Source organism: Sesamum indicum, linkage group LG2, assembly GCF_026168435.1.
Source record: "Sesamum indicum cultivar Baizhima isolate 11 linkage group LG2, ASM2616843v1, whole genome shotgun sequence".
Lineage (NCBI taxonomy): Eukaryota > Viridiplantae > Streptophyta > Magnoliopsida > Lamiales > Pedaliaceae > Sesamum > Sesamum indicum.
In genome coordinates this window covers 20,807,576-20,829,244 of record NC_142658.1, presented here as the reverse complement: position 1 = coordinate 20,829,244, position 21,669 = coordinate 20,807,576, and the positions used below count along the sequence as shown (strand labels likewise).

The window sequence follows — 21,669 nt, the reverse complement described above, 5'->3', positions numbered from 1 at the left end:
ATCAAAAATTTAAAACTCTTATTTTTTATTAATAAAAATATTCATCAAAATGAGTATTATTCATTTATTCTAAACTGCATAGTTTAAATAAATAAAAATTACTAACAAGATTGTTTATTTGATTGTTGACTTTGATGCAGTAGTTTTTCCATAATTTTTTTTATTTTTTCTTTGGCAATTATGTATGGTATTATCAGAAAGATTGAAAAATGAATTGGAGAAAAATTATATAATATAGATGTATATGGGTTTAGAGTAAATAAAATAAAAACTCTACTTTTTTTTTATCTTTTTGGCCTTGTACTTCTACTTTTTTGCTCAATTTTGGACGAAAATAAAATTGGATTCCGAATGGATTTCATATACATTGAGCTTTCCTTCACTTTCATCTTTTCCCCTAAACCAAACACCAAATTATCTCTTATATATTCATTTTTACTTTCACTTCTCTTATACTTCCACTTTTCACCGCAAATCAAACACACTCTAAGCTTCAATTTAATTTGTGTAATTGTTTAAAGAGTGAGAATACAATAAGAGCAGTCAAAATGTCATATATTCACTTATTATTGTATGATGAAGCATTTATAGGACTAGATATCCATACGAATACGAACTCAATTGGTAGCAGGTATCCCGCCATGCACATGGCGTAAAATTGCTGTTCTTACATTTTAGTTCCAAATTCAGATTTAGTCGAATTGAGTTTAGCCGGACCCGGCCATTGAAGAATTCTCGGATTTTTTCCCCAATTTCATAATTTTTGCCTTGGGGGCATTTATTGTCTTGTGCATTTGATCCTGATTTACCATAATGAATCAATAATACCTCTCAGGGTAATAATATTTAGCAGATCATTTTCGCTTACGAACAAGTAAAATTATTGATATATTATCTTCATTAAAAAAATTGAAGTTAAAATAGTAACCTTAGAAACGCATGTAAGAGAGATGGAGGGGCTGCAGTGTAAGAAGTGAGTCATTGTCAAGCCCATGACTGTAACATACATTGATAGAATATTTCTGCAGAAAACCAAGCCAAGATTTTTCATCTGAGAAAACCAGCTGTTGAGGTATAAAATCGACGAGGACTCTACATCAAACATCCTATTTATCCACTCAGATCATAACTCCTATATATGTCTATTATATATAAACAATAATGTCTTTTCTTTAAATTGTTCTTGTCTCCATCTCTCCTGCCAGTGCCACATAGTTGTAAATAAACCACAGCTCAAATGTCCCTTTTACATTTATGTATATACTAGTTTTCACCGCACGCGTTTTTTCCCGAATATATTAAAAGATATCGCGCTGTGAGATGAAGAGAAAAAAAAATTATAAAAAAAACAATCGTTCTGAGGGGATGAGAAATAAAAAAGTATATGACAAAACAAAGTGTGAGATGACTTTGAAAAATAAATTATAATTGTTGATTTCATAAAAACATATGAAAATTTGTGAGAAAAGAAACATGGGATGGAAGATGAGAGAGAAAATATTGAAAATTATGATTTTGATCATTTTTTTTCTTGGAAAGAAAGAAATTAATTAAAGGATAATTTGGCTATTCAAAAATTGGTATATATGATAAAAAAAGTTTTATCTTATAACAATATAGATATTTTTATTTTTTTTATTTTTTCTTTTTATTTTAAGAAACAATGATCACACCGTTAATTACATTATATTTTTGTGAATTGTTAAAACTAAAATTAAATAAGTGACATAACATATATATTATATACCCATACATTGGCAAAAACTCAAATACAAAACTTCACTCTTAATAACATAATTTTGGGACTTTAGTGGTAACCACTTAATTAAAACATCATTGATCGAAATACTTCTTTTTGTTTTCCTTTTATTACTCAAGTAATCAAATAATTTTACAATGAACACGTCCCAGAAACACATGTACAAACATACATCATACATAGGAATTTTCAAACTGGATGCACTAAATTTTCCACAGCCTGCAGTAATTAAATCTAAGCGACAAGGTATACATAAAAGGACGATGTGAAACTTACAACTGACACTATGCAGTATAAGAAGGAAATGGCTAATAATATACCATAGCTAGAAATTGAAATACATTCGAAAAAACTTAATTACTTTTACTGAGAGATTAGCAATAATCTGTGTAGGCATCACTAGCTTGGAGAAATATGCAGTCTTGTTATAAGTAATTAGGGGTCAAAAGTAAAAAGTTACGAAAAATACTAATTAATTATGGTTATATATACAATAATCATTAGTTTTTCTAATTGCAAGCAATATTAAAACATTAGTCATAATTAAAAATCGTGACAAATATTTTGGCTATAACTGACACCGCGGAAAATATTAATTAACAATAATCAATAATTTAAGTTTTTTATATTGATTTTATTCACAATAAAAAATAATATTGATTTGTTTCTGTATAATTGGTAAACAAGACAATGACTTGCATGGATGGTAGTAAATTTGACATGGTAATTTACATTGTTACCCCTTTATTTACTGCCACTATTATTTTCTGGAAGAATAGGAGTGGTAGAGGGGACCAAGATCCAGTGTCTGAACTTCAAACAGTATTATTATAAGGAGACAAATCCTATACCAAAAGGGTCGACTTCAAATTTAGAGCAAGAAACTGACCTGTTGAGAGAGAGAAAAATTAAGATTGGATCAAAGCCCTATTTCTCATCCCACCCCAGAGGGCCCCACTGAAATCACATAATCAGACTCCCCACCAATCAACAGCCAAAAATTAGGATTAAATTTTCTGCCATAGCCAATAAGAGAAGGTGTAAGGCCCCATGTGGGTCCCAAAACAACCACCCCTGCAGAAAAGTGCATCTAAGAAAGCCTTGTACATTTTTTTTCCTTAATACGAACAAAAAGCTAGGTTGAAATAAATTTGGTACATGGATTAAGATAATTTAGTTGATACAAATGTTTAGTGTGTTGAAATTCATTGAGATATTGTTCAATTTAGTTAAAATGAGTGGACTACTGTCATTTTATAAAATGTACATATGAATTTTAGTTTGTTTAAACTTGTAATATTCAACTAGAGAATTTAAGAGTTTTAACCCCTGGACGAGAATATTAATGGTGAGCTTTAGATAGTAAAATAAAACTCAGAAAGTGCATGCTATGGCCCAGTGGCTAAATGCCCAGAGCAAATAATTGAACTTAATGTCAACCTGCTCTATACATAAACGTGAAAAGCCAACTAGTTTTTGGATTTGTACCTTCTCTTTGAATTAGTTGCCTTTCCGAGCCTTCCAATTTCATCCCTGATATAGCACGAGACACATGCAAGAACTGAAACCCATGGTTTCAGACAGAAAATTGGCTAACGCTGTCGGCGGAAAATCCGCAAGAGCTTGTGATAACTGCGTACGAAAAAGGGCTCGCTGGTACTGCGCTGCCGATGATGCATTCTTGTGCCAATCTTGCGATTCTTCTGTCCACTCCGCGAACCCTTTGGCCCGTCGGCACGAAAGGGTTCGTCTCAAAACAGCATCAATCAGTTCTTTTGACGACGGGTCCAAAGCGGGACTTCAGATTTCCGTGCCCTCTTGGCATCAGGGTTTCACCAGAAAAGCTCGAACTCCGAGGCAGAAAAAACCAGGAAAACTGATCAACAACTCTGAGGATCCCATTAACAGGATTAGTCATCCTCTTCACCTCGTGCCTGAAATTTGCAGCGAAGAGCAATCCCATGAAGAGAACGAGGAGCAGCTTCTTTATAGGGTTCCCATCTTCGATCCCTTCGTTGCAGAATTATGTACTTCTGCAAATTCACCGGAGGTTTTAACAACCACTTTTCAAATCAATGATGAAGAGAATAAACGGGGTTTCGGGCATGAGTCCAAAGCGGCGGCAAATGGTTTCAGCCAAGAAATGAACCATTTGCAAGGATTTCTTCCATCTGACATGGATCTTGCGGAATTTGCAGCCGATGTCGAGAGCTTACTGGGAAAAGGGCTGGAAGATGAATCTTTCCATATGGAAGAATTGGGACTTTTTGATTGTGACGAAAAGGGAAAAGAATTGCACGACTGTTCTAATTTGTTGCCGAGCGGAAGGGTGAAAGTTGAAGATGAAGATGTTGCTGAATTAATGGCGATGGGTCATGAAAATCATCATCTCGATGTGGAATTTGACATGGGAAGAGAAACTTTCGAGCTGAAATTCGACTATGGTTCTCCGGTTGCATGTGAAGAAGAAGACATTAAAGCCCAAAATGAAGAGAGAATTGGCTGGAACAGTTGTTTCCAGGAGTGTAAAATGGGTGATTCCAGTAAGACATTTTTGAGGCTTGATTATGAGGGTGTTTTGTCAGCTTGGGATGACAAAAAATCTCCCTGGACAACCGGCGAACGCCCCAATTTGGATTCCTGTGACTGCTGGCCTGATCATTGCTTGGTATGGTTTTCCAATTTTGACATAAATATACTAATTTCTTCAACTTCGGTTAACTTAAACATCTCATCAATATTGTTTCCAATTGAACAATATTATGTAATAAAAGATTCGAACTGCGCGTATACATGCATCAATCAGCTATGTGCAATCGTTTACACTTTACAGTTTGTACAAAGATGCACAAATATAGGTAAGAGTGTAATTGTCTATTTTCAGTCTTGAAGTGTTGTAAAGGGCGACTATATATAAGTAATATTGGGAGTTAGTAATTAAGCATGACTGCAGAATCTATATTAATTATGATGGTAATTTGATGAATTTCAGGGCACAAGTGGAGCAATGCATGTATATGGAGAAATGGGAAGGATGAGCGGGCATGCGGCAGCAATGGCGGATGGAGGGAGAGAAGCGAGGGTGTCGAGGTATAGGGAGAAGCGGCGAACCAGGTTGTTTTCCAAGAAAATAAGGTACGAGGTTCGGAAATTGAATGCTGAGAAGAGGCCCAGGATGAAAGGGAGGTTCGTCAAGAGATCAAATTTTGCGCCACCTGCCGCCGCCGCCGCCGCTGCTGCTGCTGCTTTCTCTTTTAATTAATGCTCAATAAATAGGGTGAAACAGTAAACTGCAGTTTACTGTCAGGCTTAACTACTACTCTGTACGTAATGCGTATATATATGCTGCCATGTACATAGCCATCGTATCAATATATATATATATATATATATATGTGGAAAAACGCAATCTCCTTGTATTAACATAAGTGTGCAAATATCATATTGATGAGGATTACCCTTATTTCATACTAAAAGGACAAAAAAGCCCTTAATGGATTCCAAAATCGGTCCCAAACTCATTGTCTCTCCCCCAAGGGTTTTGACACCTTGAAAATCTGCTACAAGAAATTAGAAATCTTCTATCCCAAACTGAGTTTAAAATATCACACATTTTTAAAGAAGATAATCAAGTGGTCGATTATTTTTCTAACCAAGCACATTTCAATAAACATCCACCATTCTATTTTCTGATAATATCATAGGTATTTCTAAAGGTTTGATTAGACTTGACGCTTACTTCTTCCCTGCTATTAGAATCAGAAGTACTAGTACCTCTAATTTCAGTTAAAATATTTTTCAAGAAATTATGGGCACTTCATTACTGATTGGTTCTTTGCTGATACTTGTTGTCCTATCTAAGCCTTTTCTGTGATGTTTATGTGATTGTACCTAAATGAATTCCTTGGAGGTTACTCATTCATTAAATACATTCTGGCTTAGCTCTTCTATACAAATTCATTTGGCGATCCACGATGTGATGGGATAACAATAATTTTTTTTGACTCGTCATAATTTTTCTAGTACATGTTCGTGTCTTTTGTTGTAATGGAGTAATACTCCTTATTTAATGTTGCTCTATCTGTAAGGGAGTATTACTCCTTGTTCATGGCTTTGCTAGAAATTTTAGGGAGGTAGCTCTCCCCGCTATAACTATTTTTGTACATCTAAATATAGAAGAACTGGGGACTCCAAAAAGCTCCCCCACCTCTAGATGGTTTTCAAAAAAAATAAAAAAGGACAAAAAACCCCTTCACTTAAGGACAAAATAGACAAAACAAGCACGATCCGTGTGACCAGCTTGCTAGTCGAATTTTCGGAGCTCCAACCCGTGCCAGAACCTGCAAACCTACTCAGATAGCAGGATGGACTCGGCACAGGGAGGTAATTTGAATTTTACCCTATGTATTATTAAGGAAGAACAATATCTTTTTTTGATTAAATGCATTTTTTGTCCCATAATTTAAGTTGTTTGTCATTTTCGTTTTTTAACATTCTAGGGTGGTCTTGCATCTTTTTAATTTTCATGATTTTAATTTTTTTGTACTCCGGAGTTCACCCCCACTAGCGAGAGCGCGAAATTTGGTAAAAAAATGAGCGAAATCCCTAAAATTTATGAGATGTAGGGCCAAAATACTATTATAAAAAGGTTAAAAGGCAAAAATATTGGCAAGAATTGGCCAATAAAAACAAAAGCTCCAATTTCAAAATGCACGTAAGAGACAAATGTATTTTTTTAGCAAAAAGGATGAATTCCAACAAAAAAGTGACTAAAATTACGAAAAATAAAAAAATACAGAACTAGAATATTTAAAAAAATTAAAGGATCAAAAGCCAAATAATTACCTACCTAGATTACGAGACCAAACATGCATTCAAGCCTATTTTTTTTTTGTGTCTTATACTTTTCGTTTTCCAATTTGTTTGGTTTCTTTTCTAATTTTAAGTTTTTAATACTATTTTACCAAATATTTTACAGTTGTGTTTTCTTTCCTCTTCTTTTTCCACCGTTTCAACTTTCATGTACTTTAACTTTTAAATTTCATAACGTCCTTTTCTCCATCTTCAAAAAACTTCCTTCTCTCCCTTTCTTTTGTTTCTCAATATTTGAATTTATATAACTTAAATAAATTTTTTAAAATAATAATTATTATTTTTAATTTAAAATGCACACTCATTTGTATTACACATTCTTTAACAATGTAATTGATATGCCTTTAAAATCTCATGACCCTCAAATTGACTACACATTTTTAGAGGGTTAAATCCAATTTACACAACGGAATATTAAAAATGAGTAATTTATTTTTTTATGAAAAAAATAATTTATCCACTATCTTTTTCAAAATAAAGTAAAAACACTCCTTGTGAGCCTTTTTTCTATTTTATATTTTTAATCATAAATAAATTTATACCTTTTTTCATAATTGTTGGATCTGATGCAGTATCGTCCAAATTTGATTAGTAATCAGTAGTCTAGATTTCACTTAGGTCGAATCGATGCTATAAATTTAAAATTGTGAGAATTACTCCAAAAAGATTATATTATTAGGAATTCATACAATAAAATCAGAAATGTGTATTATTTTTTAGTTTTGCTACGAAGAAATAATGCTCCGGAGATAGCAAGATGGATCATTTTGTTTACAGTAAAAAGTTTTGTGCTTACTTTGATTTCTATTTAAAAAAATTATGTATATCGCATGCAACGACTGCTAGTATAATTAAAATAGAGGGAATAGAAGGGTGGCAATGGGAGTGGGGAAGGGTGCAGATGGGGAAAGGGCGGCGGCGAGTGGTGGCGGCAACAGCAATTGGGAAAGAGTGGTTTGATTTTTTTAATTTAAATATATTTTATTATAAAAATTATATAAATCAAATAATGATTTTAATTAAATATATATTATAAATAGTATGTTATGTATATAATATTATAAATTTATAAATAAAATAATATTTTATTAAAAAAGCTATCCAAAATTGCAGTAACAACGCATGTATTACACAACTCCCAACAAGAGGTTATTTTTGCATAATTTTAGAAAAAGGGGTATTTTGTAAAAACAAAAAATTCATATAGGTATTGTGAAGATACTTCATATCATAAATTTAAGTTAATGTAAACTGTCAATTATTGTATTGTGATGATTTCATATATAATCTAATGTTTGATATTTTATAGGAGAGTATAAATTTACACGGACGATATCACTAAACTGAATGGTAATAAACATACATGATGTATCCCGACTTTTGATTTTCATGTACAAATAGGTAATAAAAAATAAAGAGAGAGTGGGCCCTGCAATTAAATATTAGAGGTGGAGTTTAGTAATGATTGTGCGTGGTTGACATGCAAAAGTGGACCCTTTTTGCTGGGCCATTTTGGATTTGGAGATAAGGCAACAGCCCACGCCCCCATCACACCTGACACTGAAATTCTTGGATGGACCCTCGTCAACGCACTCACTCTTTTTACTGCTGAAAACGACTCATCAAAGTATAGACATTTCCAATTTTCAATATTTATTGATTTTATTCCTATGATTAAATTATTCATTTTTAATCATATATTTTTTTTTCTATTGGTGTAAGGCCAATATTAATTATTAACTTACAAATATCTTTATAAGCCATCTATAATTTCGAATGCATACAGTACTAACTCATATCGATGACTTTTTAAATAATAGTAAATTGCATTAAAAAAAATAAAAAAAAGTGAACAAACAGATACATCAAATCTCGACCACCTTTTAACTAAGCTCCAAGGCTATATCTATGCCTACATCCATCCATACCACCAATCATATCATACAATATCTATCCTAAATTGGTAATCAGCACTCCGCTAAAGCCTGTATAGAACAAAAACTTGCAAATTATAGGGAAGTTCTTCACTCAAATTCCTAGGTTATAAGGTCCTTATCGTACCCTTCACTGGAATAAAAAATATGAAAGAAAATAAATAAACGTCTCTAATTAGTCCATTTTTTAAGCCTAAACTATCTTCATCAATGCTTTCATGAATTTTCTTTTGTATCTCCTACAATATAAAAACTTTACCATGTATTTAATATATATTTTCGAAAACAAATTTTGTGCTGTTACTTGATTTTTTTAATAATCTTTTTATTATTTGTCACTTAATTAATATATATTTGTTTATAGTAATCCTTTTATTTTTTGGACCTGACTAATGTCTAGAGCTGGGCCTTCCAAAGCGACTGTTCCTTTGGAGGCCCACTTCTAAAGTCCTATTTCTGTTAAGGCCCAGGAATGAGCATCATGTAGTAGTGGAAGGGCTAAGGTTACGCCCCAGCGGCTAAAAACCCAACAACTATACAAGCTGCCACGTAACTTGAGTAATAATGAAATAAGATGCTCTAAATATTCGGATTCTAATAAAATATTGGATTAAATACATTTTACATCCTTAAAATTAATCACTCTCTTTAGTTACACGTTAAATTAAATTAAAGAAACCTTCAATTATTTTTTTTTATCTCTGTGATAATCCTTTATATTTTATATTTTAAAATATATTATAAATAAGAATAAAATATATTAATTAGATTAATTAAGTTAATATAAAATTTAAAAAATTGAATAAATTAATTATCTTATTAATTAACAGTACTTTTGGAATCACGAAAAAATAATACAACGATGTCAAAACCATCATTTTGTATTTTTGACACTTTTTCTTTTATAACAAAATAGATTAATGATTAAAGTGCAGTAGTTGAGTGGATACAATGTTTATGATAATTCTTTTATTTCCAATTTGGGATACATATACTGATCATATTAATTAATTAGATAATGAGAGGCCAGCATGATCCTTGTACTTGTTGTCTTTAAATTCATATTCGCTCAATGCTACAATCTTAGAAACTAATTTTTATTTACTTTGACAATCATTTTTTGTTATATATATATATTTAAAACCAACTTTCGATTTTATTTCTACTCTATCTATCAAAATTGACTTTAAGTTTTAATATAAAAACACGTGACGAAAGCAATATTTCGAATTCAGCTACATGGACTTCCTCTGATAAAAAATTAGTACTATTTTCAATGATCAAAGATGCCTTAATTTCACACATGTTATGGTCTAAAATAGGGGCCTACCATTCCTTAAATAATGTAATTAATTGAATAATTTAGTGTTGGGCGTGTGGCAGTCACAAGCCCCACTCCAACTTGCTACGTACTACACTTGTGAAACAGTGCAACATCATAAATAATTGACCAACACGTAGATCTCAATTATAAAACTTGCATGTTGCTACAAACTAATGAAGGGTTTTTGGATTCATTAAGAAAAATAAAAATAAAGTATTAAAAGGGTTTGGTTTATTCTTAATTAGCTTCACTTGGAATCTCCTGTACCCATTGGATGGCTGCGACTCTTGTATCCATTTGCTATATAATAAATATAAAAGTATGATTTTTTTTAATCGAAATTAAATTTGGTCTAATCAAATAATTAGAAAGCAAGTATATATAATATATCTTTCATGTGATTGATGATTTTTTTCTAAATTTTATATTAATAACACAGTAAATATATTGTATTTATCATATAATTAATTTAGATTCGATCAATTAAACTATGATTCAAAATTTTCAAAAACAATACTGAAAAGATGAGTCACATTATACTCTAGATTCAAGAATATTCAGACAAACATCTCTCTCTCTAAAATACTTCTTCTCAACCTACAATTATGTCGGGTTGAAATTATGATGTCCAATGTCAGTGATTGGGACATAAAGACTAAGAAAGTGATTAGGAAGTTGTTTGGATGAGTAATTTAGAGGTGTAACCCTTGCGGCTACTTGCCAGTGTTCTCCATAGACGACCCCGAAAAGCCACATACGTGACTCATTGAAGAACAACAATAATCTATCAACTAATAAAGTTAGTATAATAGCAAAGAATAGTGTTTTATAGTCCACTTCCACTACAATAAAATAGCTTAATATAATAATAAAAAAATTAGCTTAATACACTAGATCACATGCTAAGAAATATTGATAAAATTAAGTTTATTACTAATCGTGACTTTTTTTTAAAGTAAATTGAATATATTTATATGATGAGTTTCTATTACCAACAACAAATATAGATAATTAACTAATAATTTAAAATAAATTAATATTTAATCATGAAATTTCAATTTCGCCACTAAATTAAATCGCATTAATCTTTCACTAATGGTGACGTATAACTTCCGTTAGTTGCCCAAGAAACTTAGAGAGTTTGCTATATTTTTCCGATTGCTTACATATGGAAGTTGACACGACAACCTCTTCAAGACAATGCTGATTAAAGAAGCATTATAAGCAACCAATGAATCAATCTATACTTAGAAAACATAAGCAGACTATGGCCTAGAGTTGTGGCGAAGAGTCACGGTGTAATTACGATTCATGTGTGTCATTGTCCGAAGATTGGCAACTTCTTGCTAGACAATGATTTAATTAGTTTTTACTAGGAAAAATTTGTGGCGACCTGTTCAAGCGAAAGAATCAGGCACTAATTTAGTGTGTGTTGGTCTGAATTAATTATAAGAACGTGCTATGGCTGCACATGTATGCAGGTTACGATTTTTGAAAGTCTTGGCCACTAAGAGTCTTGACTCAATATTAATCTAAAAGTAAAATAGAATCTTGATTCTTTCAATTAAATAAAAATAAATAAATTGTGGATTCTTCTTGCTGAAAACGTCATCCCTATAGTCATCGATCTATTTTTTTAAATAGTGAAACTTTGGTAGATGTTGGTGGCAATTATTATATATGCTAAAAAATTTGATGAAGCAGTCAAATGTCAATGAGATTATTAATAACTTTAAATTCTCTTTCAGGGTGCAGTTATTAATTAGTTGTGTATGCAAGGAACCAACGACGATTATGGCATTATTTATTGTAAAAGACAAAAGAAAACTAAACATCATATGCGTAGTTCGCTCCATAATCACTCAATAATGTCTTAGCCTAATAATTAAGATTAAAACGTGAATACAACAAAAAACTAAAAACATGAACAACTACAACAACTACAAGATAGAACCCTGAGCTAAAGTTGGGTTTTACTAATAAACTCGCGACCACGCTTCTAAGAACCCATAAGCAACAATCAGCAACAATGGCAGCCATGAAAGATAGCTCATCTCTGTTATAAGATCTCATGAACAAGTTCAAGTTTATGGGTTCGAGTCCCACCAGGTGTGTAATTATTTATTTTATTTTATCGGAGTAGTTATTATAATTTATTTATTCGTTGTTAGTCATATGAATATATAGGTTGAAGTATGGTATTACTCTATATTTGAGTTATTGTAATTTATTTAATATTTTAGTAAAAAAAAATAAAAATATTAAGTTGCACATCAAGCAACCAAATAAGTCTATTATTATCAATTTTAATCTATGAAATTCTCACATCTATTAATTTAAATCTTAGTCATGAGCCACTACTTAAAGTGGAATTTTTGGTTTTTTAATTAACGTAAAAAGTTATTGATATGTAGACGCAGTATCCCCTCCTTTCTTTTTCTTGTTTTTATGCACTTCAAATATCACTTAATTAATTTCACTTAGAATTAATTTAGTTTAATCATCATTGCAGAAGTGCAGAAAAACGTCATCGTGTATATGCTCACGTCAATTGGATGCCTTGAATAATTGTGCGTGTCGGGCCAATAGACACAATTTTAGATTAAAATTATTGAGTGTCTTTAATCTTTTTTGAGGCCATATGTGTGTATATATATATATATATCACATTAACCAAATAACTTAAATTCTTGTGTATCTTTCAATTTTTCTTACTTTGATTTTCCTGTTTTACTTTTTTCGCAATCATAACATCAATTAGTAATAAATCTTGACTTATTAAATCGTCAAACTTGTATGTAAATTTATTATACTGATCGAAGCACATGTGCCTTACCTTGTGAATGTGAAATAGTCAAAAATAGAAATATTTTGTAGAAGATTTGTAGAGTTTCAGCTCATTAAAGAAAATGGGTACGACTCGATACAATTTAAATCAATTACATGATAAATGCGCGCAATATACTTGCTATGTGAGTGGTTCAATCAAATCAGGTTCGAATAATTTTTTTTTAAGAAGATGGTTATTTTTGTAATATTAATTTGCAAAATCTCCGCTTTATTAAGATTGGACGCTGCTGATACATGGCGAAACCATCGCCATGACTGTTGCATGAAAGGCAGCTGTCTAGAGGAATTCAGCTTCTTACCTCATCCGCTTCACCCTTTTCTACAAAACGTACGGAAACTTTCTTGCATCCATCGCCTGCCTGAATTCGATCCGTCACTGATGATGTAAAACTTCCTAGCTAGGTAGCTCATGTAAGTGTACTATCAAGTAACAGCAACCGACTTGTAACGTTATATAGATTCAAAAAAAATTGGACGAAATTTTAAAAAGAACTTATTATACTTAAAAATATAATTTATATGGCGGTTAGATTCCCTCAATTAAGATGGTCCCCGTAAATTTAACTATTATGACGAAATAATAGCACACCAAGAAAATGGCAGAGGAGACTGGTATATTGGTGTTGGATTAGAAAGAACTGAAATTGAGTATTATAAAGCCTAATTGACAAGTTGGCAACATGTTTTATACGTTGATTAATATCATCACTTCTTCATGGAACTGGTCTTAAATGAAATATGCACAAAGGTCACAATTACCCTACAAACTCTCTCATTACAAGAAGAAAATTACACCAAAACTACGGAAAATGCATCCCTGTAATAACTATGCTCTGAGATCTGCAACATATATAAAAGAGACAGATATTAGATGGATCCTCCAAAACTGGGTTTATTTCTGCATTTTGTCACTGTTCGCTATCAGAAATCTGTATCACTGTATTCGGGAAGGTCTGTACTATTGGATTCAGGCTCAAGGTCAACTCCAGCCCGATTTCAGTGGTTTGGGGCTCCGTTTTGACTCCCCGAATCGATTGCTCATCTCGGTTTGCCAACGTCGGCTCCACGGTTTCAACCGAGAAAGAGTCGTGGCTCGGGGCCCTTTTCAATTCCTCGCCGAAATCCTTGTGATTATCCCCGCAATCCCACCCCGTAATGGTAAACTTCGCTTCCGACCCCATCAGATACTTGACAGCCATTGACTCCGCTTGGCTCTTGGAGCGCTTGAAGCGGTTTCGGGTCCTGACGTGCTGGACGGCAGCGAGGGAGTCCTTGGAGAGGTGGCGGATGTCGCAGCCCTGGAGGGGCGGGACGGGGTACTGCCCCTGAGCGGGTGTCGAAGAATAATCATCATCACCGATGACTTGCTTCATGAGCGGAGCGCCTTGTAGAACAGCCTCCACAGCCGCCTGACATCGCGGCCAATCGCCGGAGCACATCAGGCCCACCGACCCATATACTGGGTTGATGATCCTTCCACAGGCTTCGTACAGCAACGATCTAAAAGTTTCTGTTGAAGGAAACAATAAATAATTAAAGTGACACATGAGGAATGTAGAAAGTAACATAACAGGGTGCATGTGTGGATCGATACCAGAGCGGAGATGAGTGGGGCCAGCATTGATGAGGTTGATGAGTCCAGCGCGGCCGTAGAATTTGGCGAGGAAGAGGGTGGCGTTGGCTTGGGATTCAGGGGATTTGATCCATTGAAGACAAGGTCTGAGGGTGCAGTCTTCGCTGCAGCCTTTACGAAGGACTCTGCACCCATTGCAGCTCATTCTCATATTTGAGAGAGAGAGAATTGGGGGTACCGGCGGGGGTATATAGGGAATAAGGGGATGGCGAAGAGGGGAAGAGAAAGGGTATTTATTTAGAGGGACATGGGGCGCACACAGTGAAGGTGTGATGTCACTTAGTGTAGTGTTGTGCAGGGGTGACCCCCTAAAGCTATATATATATTCACTCTCTATGTTGGGTATGCTGGGACTGGGAGCACAATAGAAATTTTAGTCCCAACATATTTCTTAAAATTATATTTATAATAATATGATTGATATAGTGCATAATAGGTATATAAAAATTGATGATAATGCAATAATATATTTTATTAACAAGTATCAATGCTAGATTATAGTAAAATTAAAAATAAATTACAATGAGCTCTTTTTATATTTATTATAATTATAAATACTTCTCATTATTTATAAATAGCCCCCTAAAATTAACAGTCGTTCAAAACTCCTGTAACGAGCTGTTACATGAAAGTATTTGTTAGATAACCATTTATTTCAGAATTGTATTTATAATTTTTCAAACAATATAAAATATTTGTATTTATGACAAACTTTAGGAGAGCGTCTTAAAACTTATCCTAAACCTAATCATAATTATAAACATAACGAAAACAATATTTTTTGTAATAACTTGAAAACCAATTACATGAGTTTAAACTTCCCAATTGTCCAAAATATTTCAAAGTAAAGTCGAATTTAAATACTTACAAGAACATATATATATATACATAAATTGTACTAACAACAACTCGGACCTTATAATTGCCAAAAGGTTCTGCTGCTCTGCGGGTTATGTTAATTTGTCTGCACTTTTCTCACTCCTACCTCAAATTAATTAATACCTTTTCTTTAATTTCCATCCGACTTCTAAACTAAGCTCTTCAGGCTTCGGAGATGGAATCCCATGGTTGACCAAAGTCAACATATTTGGCTAGTTGTGATTATTTAATTAAAATGTCTTGGAAAAAAGTGTGATGGAACTAATCCATCAAATGCACCAATTGATATATATATATAAAATAGATAGTGAAACTTGAAATTAGCCTAAGCTTTTGACAATTCCTAACTGTTATTTAAAATTAACCATAATTTAAATGAGGAAGCTCAGGAGATTTCACGATTAATTTATATATATAGTTAATTCAGTTGATTAATGGACATGGATTCTAAATGTCAACTAAATAGGAATTAAATATGTAGAGGAGAAGTCGAGTAAGTTAACACACTCCAACCAAGTCAATATTCTAGAATGAACATCATTATATATTATTATTTATTTAAACTCATCTAATCATTTAAATTTTATAAAACTTAATTACCATCCATGATTTAGGATCACTTTTTTCTGTCTTTCATATGAACCATCAATTAACACTTCCAGATATCAAAATTTGATTAATTATAATTTTTTATCATCGAAAAGTTAAAAATTAATATTTAAAAATTTGATATATATGTATATTCTAATTTATATTTTATTTATATAAATTATCTATATTTGTTTCGTAATTACAAAATTCACTTCTGACAATCAGACAATTAGAATAATTAGTATAGTAATATTTACGTTTAACCTGATTAAAGTCTTTTTTATCGCAAAAAGTATGTCAAAGGCAACATGCATGAAACCTTCAGGGGCCATCGATTCGGACCAAAAGAATAAAAATTTTAATTTCAATTTTGAGACTAATTTTTTCATCTCAAATATATTTATAATGTAATTGATGCATAGTTTAACAAAATTAATTAACTGTATGATAAAATATATATGTCATGTTTATTGTATGATTGATTTAATAAGTTAAAATATAATTTGCATAAGAAGTTTCTATTCTGCCCAAATAAAAGTGGACTGAAAAATGTTTTACTGAAAAAAGAAAGATGCTTATGTAATTTATCCCAAGCTGAGGGATTGAATATAGAAAGAGACGAGAAATGGACAGGTAAGAAGGCCGCCAGGGTGAGGTGTGAGATTCATGCAATAGAGACAGATCCCCAGTGCAGGAAAAAGGTGGCGCGTGGGGAGCACGTGAAATGAGCAGGCATCCCCGTGCGGCTCGCCACATACGTCACGGGGAGCAGCACCTCCCCCTCACGGCCGTGGCCCCCCACCTCCCGGTTTCCAGGAGTATTTCTTTGCATGAAATAATGCACTCAAAATAAACAGGGGAGAGGTGAATGGTTTTAGGGCAGCCTGTTTCTGCGCCATGGCAGATCTGTGGGCGCCCTTTCCAGTTGGCCCACCGCTTTTCTCCTCCTCCAAACATACCTCACGCTATCAAGTTTCTTTTTATTTTATATATATCATTTTAACCCCAAATAATATAGGATTATTATATTTTAATATCTTCTATGTAATGTCATTTTTCCTCTTTCAAGGATAAGTCATACTCAGTTTGCTCTATTTCTTTATTTCCCCTATGAATCGTATGTTTGTAACAATAGGGACATAATTTTATCAATTCTAATCTAGTATTGTGCTGATTCTTTTCAGTAATATATCTAAAAATACCCGTGATATCTTCTTATTAGTGTTTTGGAAACAATTGGTACATTTCAAAATCACCGTTACTCGCATATCTTTCCTCTTGACCATGAACCTCCTTTGGGTTTTTGATTTACTTACCTCTTTATATATATATATATATATGTATATATATATATATGTATATATATATTTGTAAATGACGTACATTTTATGCGTGTACAAAATAAAATTCAGAATATTAAATTATTTAAATACAGTAAATATAATTTTGAGTTATAAGTATTTTGTATTATAGTTTTTTTTTTCTAGAATTTAACGGTATATACTATGAATTCAACAATTGTTGATTCAAATAAATTTTTTGGTATGCTATATTTTTTTAATTTCTTTCCACCAACTAACTTTCATTTTTCTCCCACTATATATAATTAGTAAAACTTATTTTTTAAATAGTTATTTATTATTAATTAATATTTTTTTTCTTTCTCCTACTCCAAATATTATCTTTAAATTATTTATTTTTCTATCATAATTATTTTTATGTTATCATTTTTTTATAATAAAAAAATTAATAAATAATATTTAATTATTTTAAATTTTTTGGACACATACAAACAACATGCCACATATCACTAGTGTTAATTACGTTCCAAAGCCAAATGTGGCACGCCAATGTTTCTAGGCCAAAAAAAATTAAAGAAAACAAAAAGGCAAAGCTAATTTGATGGAACAAAAATTAGTTTTATTTGTGTCAAATTAAATTTATTATATAACAAATATAATTCTACGTGCTTTATCTGAGTTAAGATTTTCCGGCAGCATGATGGAGACTTTAAAGAGTTCCTGAATCCAGGCCCGTGGCATTGAAACTATAAAAGAAAATGGGGCATTCTGATTATGTGATATGGCCCATGAATCCAAAATAGTAGCAAACAAAATCTGGGCAGGACAGAACTGATACTAATCAATCCTGGGATTTCTAATCTAGTACCGCCGCATAATAGGTGAGTTACATACTCCAATCCGGCTGTCAGTATAGTTCTTCATGGTGAAATTTTGCAGAACTTTTGTATTTGGGGGTGTGATTTGTGTCTTTTTTGACTTTCGTGTATAGAGGTGCAGAGAGCCGCAAGTTGTAGCCCCTCAATCCCGTGCTTGTTAAAATTCCTGGGGAGAATTTTGTACAAGCACCGAAGTTTAACCACATGGGCGGAAAAGGAGGGAATAAAAAGGGACCTATTGCAACAGCTGGGGCTCAGCCGCGAGTTTCCATGACGCTGAGAGAGGAATCAATTGCGAAGAAACAGGGCAATGTTAATGTCAAGACTATGTGCAGGCTAGACCATCTGAAAACCTTGCAATGTGGGCCGCCGAAGCTCTCTATCCCGTCGCTTGGCGCTTTCTGCGGGGAAAACCTGGCTGCAGCAGCCAGGCCTTGGGCATTCGCCCTGACCCGTCTTTGTTTGTTTGTGAAAGATGTGAATCCATTCCGCAACCTGGTGATAACTGCACTTTCCGAATTGAGAAGAATATGTCAAAGCCGCAACACAGACACAAGAAATCTAGTCTTGCCCCAGTATCGATATAAAGCTAAACACCTCAAAGCTTGAAATTCATGGAGAGGGGTTGGACGACGACCTGATTAGCAACCTCGCCCAATATTGATATGAAGCTAAACAGCTCTTTATCGAGAGCGTCTAAAAGTTCATTGGTCTCAGTCAAGCACCCTTTCAAGTTCAAGGTTCTTTAGATGATGACTTTCTCCCATATTCTAATTGTGTTGTTCCCGTATATTGTGTATTTAAATAACTTTCCTCTTGCAGATCGCATTATAATGGATGCTCGGATTGCGAACAGACTTCGTGTGAAAAGGGCTAAACGATCCATCATCTCTCCTGAAATAGATTCCTAGCACCCTTCTTCTACTCCTGCTGAAGATATTCCTAGATCTCAAGAAGATCATGCTTCAACTGCCCCTGAGGTGAGCCCATATACCAATTTCATAGTCAAAACCTTGGACGTCCTATTGAGGTCGCTAGCGGAAATACTGATTCTGCAGTTGGAAACCAAGCTCCTTTGGTTAGAAGCCTAGCAAAGAGTCTGAATCTAAGTCAGCCAAAAGAAAATCCAAGGACAAAGAGGTCGTAGAAGGCCCAAGCGAGCTAAGGAAACGTAAAAGAAAGTATAAGAGCTCGCGAACGAGCGGATCTAGCAAGGGGAGTAAATCATCATCCTCTCGAAAGAAGGTTAAAGTTGCTGCTGCGAGAGTGAGGAGGAGAAAAATTTGAGGGTGGTTAATGAGCTCATAACTTTGTAGAATGAGACTCAGGTAGAACTTGGAACTCCATTCTATAGATCTGCTGAGATGGAAGGTGACAAAATGATACCAAATTGGGCTATCTCTACTCAAAGCTCTGTGCTGAAGACCTACGTAGGCAAGATTCGTGGGAATTATACAAGTAGCGAGCATGATACTAGCACAAAGAAATTAACAAATTTTATCATACCATTCTTTATTAATCGGAGACTTATACAGCATATCCTTAATTTGCAGAGTGTAGAGTTGGAGCTATTGCAGAAATTTGTGAATCGTGTACTGTTCCATTCTTTATTTAATTTTGAGAGTTGATGATTCCAAATTTCCAATAGTTAGTGATGGTCATTGGAAGCATAGTTATATTAGGTCACGATTTCTCATCAACGAGGGTTTCTTGGGCTCACTCTGATGCATAATTAGGCTTCGGTTAAGCAGCTGGCCTTATTCCTAGTGGGCTATATGCAGCATCCTACTTACAAATTCTGCCTCGTGCTCCAATTCAGCCCAGTCTCTACTGGGCTAGGCTGCGAGCATCCCTTCTCTTTATTTCGAGTTATTGATGTATTTTATTAGTTTTTAATATCTAGCGTATAGAAAAATGTAATGAATCGTATAAGGAAAAGAAAAAGTTGATGAGGTGAAGCTAATAAAAGAAAAATATGTTCAAAATTCGACTTGGGCCGTATATTCGACAGGTCAAAAAGTTTTCCAAAGGGGGATAAAAGCATATCCCTTCACGTTAAAGCCACAGAAACGGAAGAATCAAGATTAACCACTCGGATGCAACAGTCAGGCCAGACACATCAAGCCCATCAATCCTATGTTTTGAACTGAAAAAACCTTTTTATCTGAGCTGCAATAAAGCAAAATGAGCTTTTTTTAGTACCAGTAGGGAGGACTAAATGACAAGTGCACAGAATCTAAACTTTCCTGTTGCGGAAAAATGAGGTAACTCAACAAGAATCCAAAAAGTACTGCACTCTGTGATTTAAGCAATACCAAAAACGCATACTGTGTCTGAATTCTCCATAAAGCCATATAATATTTCCATTAGATTCGCAATCTTCTAGGAAGTCTGCTCTAAGACCAGTAAAAGTTTTGCCCTAATGGTGAAAAGAATTTGGCTTTTCGATCAATGCTCTAAAACCACATGAAACCCACCAAAATATACGACGTACCTCTGCCATTGCTCTGCTTCGTCTTCTTCCTTTCCTGTTTTCTTACTGTTACTGTCACAATTACCAACAAATCGTACTTTGAAGAAAAAGGGTTTGAATAGAACTTGTAGGAGAAACTGATGAAAGAACCCTTTTTTCTTTCCCCCTTTTTTCTTCTGAGCCCAAAAAAAAAAAAAAAAAAGCTGATAAAAAAGATTATTCAGGCAGGCTAAAATGTAATGATACTCTTCCTTAATTACCATGAAACTGATTCAAGAACTCAGCTATTATATACATGATGATCGATCGTCCCATAATTTGTTGATCTCTGAAGCAAAATGGGGTAATCTTGAAGTACCAAAATACCCACGGTTTACCCCGCTGAATTTCATTAGAACCATAGATGGAAATACCATCATCAAGTACTACAAACATGAGAAAAAACGTGGGTATTTTGGACAACAAAATAATGTAATCCAAAAATTAATTTAGTTAACATAAAGTAGTACTAATTGTGGAGAGGATCTGGGCAGCTGGGTATTTTCCTTTTATAATCAAGAAAAGTATCCTCATCAGCTGTGCTGTTCAGCTCTGAAACTCTGCGCTTGAAATACTCTCCGAAGATTTGTGTTTGATTTTTCGCCGGAGTCGGAGGGGGAGGTGCCATGGACTGAGAGTGAGATTCTTCTTCTACTGCCAAAGAGCGTTGCGGAAATACCCTGATTGCCCCTACCTGGTTTTGAGTTGAAGTCCAGATATGCAGAGACGAGACTATCAGAAGCAGTATCGCCAGAGATGGTGAGTGGAATGGTCTTTTTCCGCCGGAAAACGACATCTCCGGTGATCCCACATAAGACAATCCGAAACTCCTTTCTGTTTCTCCTTTGTTTCTTCTTGCTGGCGCTGGAATATATATATGTGTGTGTGTGAGTGTGTGTGTGGTTGGTGAGTGTGAGTTTTATAGATTTTTGGTTGAAAACTTTGCACTCTGGCTAATTTGTGCTCTCTATCAGACCCGGATACACGCACGTAGAGAGAGAGAGAGATGGCAGGCACACCCACCAGCTCAAATACTTGAATATGAATTGACGGCTTACACAAAGAGAGAGACGGAGAGAGAGAGAGAGAGAGAGAGAGAGAGGAGAGGGGTATGGGGCATGGCGAGGTTGAGGGGT

At 33.9% G+C, this 21,669-nt stretch overlaps 2 protein-coding genes and 1 long non-coding RNA gene across 3 annotated transcripts; 1 reads left to right on the top strand and 2 right to left on the bottom strand.

The window, feature by feature from the left end:
* The first annotated feature begins 3,209 nt into the window (after nucleotides 1-3,209).
* LOC105156736 (zinc finger protein CONSTANS-LIKE 16) lies at nucleotides 3,210-5,168 on the top strand. Its single transcript, XM_020691366.2, has 2 exons — nucleotides 3,210-4,427; nucleotides 4,752-5,168. The coding sequence occupies exons 1-2, from the start codon at nucleotides 3,312-3,314 to the stop codon at nucleotides 5,019-5,021; spliced, it is 1,386 nt and encodes a 461-aa protein (XP_020547025.1). The 5' UTR covers nucleotides 3,210-3,311; the 3' UTR covers nucleotides 5,022-5,168.
* An 8,326-nt stretch (nucleotides 5,169-13,494) lies between these two features.
* LOC105156385 (LOB domain-containing protein 42) lies at nucleotides 13,495-14,637 on the bottom strand. Its single transcript, XM_011072502.3, has 2 exons — nucleotides 14,334-14,637; nucleotides 13,495-14,249 (listed from the first exon to the last, which is right to left on the bottom strand). The coding sequence occupies exons 1-2, from the start codon at nucleotides 14,521-14,523 to the stop codon at nucleotides 13,648-13,650; spliced, it is 792 nt and encodes a 263-aa protein (XP_011070804.1). The 5' UTR covers nucleotides 14,524-14,637; the 3' UTR covers nucleotides 13,495-13,647.
* Nucleotides 14,638-19,986: 5,349 nt separating this feature from the next.
* LOC148789263 (uncharacterized) lies at nucleotides 19,987-21,669 on the bottom strand. Its single transcript, XR_016063219.1, has 2 exons — nucleotides 20,516-21,669; nucleotides 19,987-20,190 (listed from the first exon to the last, which is right to left on the bottom strand). It is a non-coding gene; the product is annotated as an uncharacterized LOC148789263 (long non-coding RNA).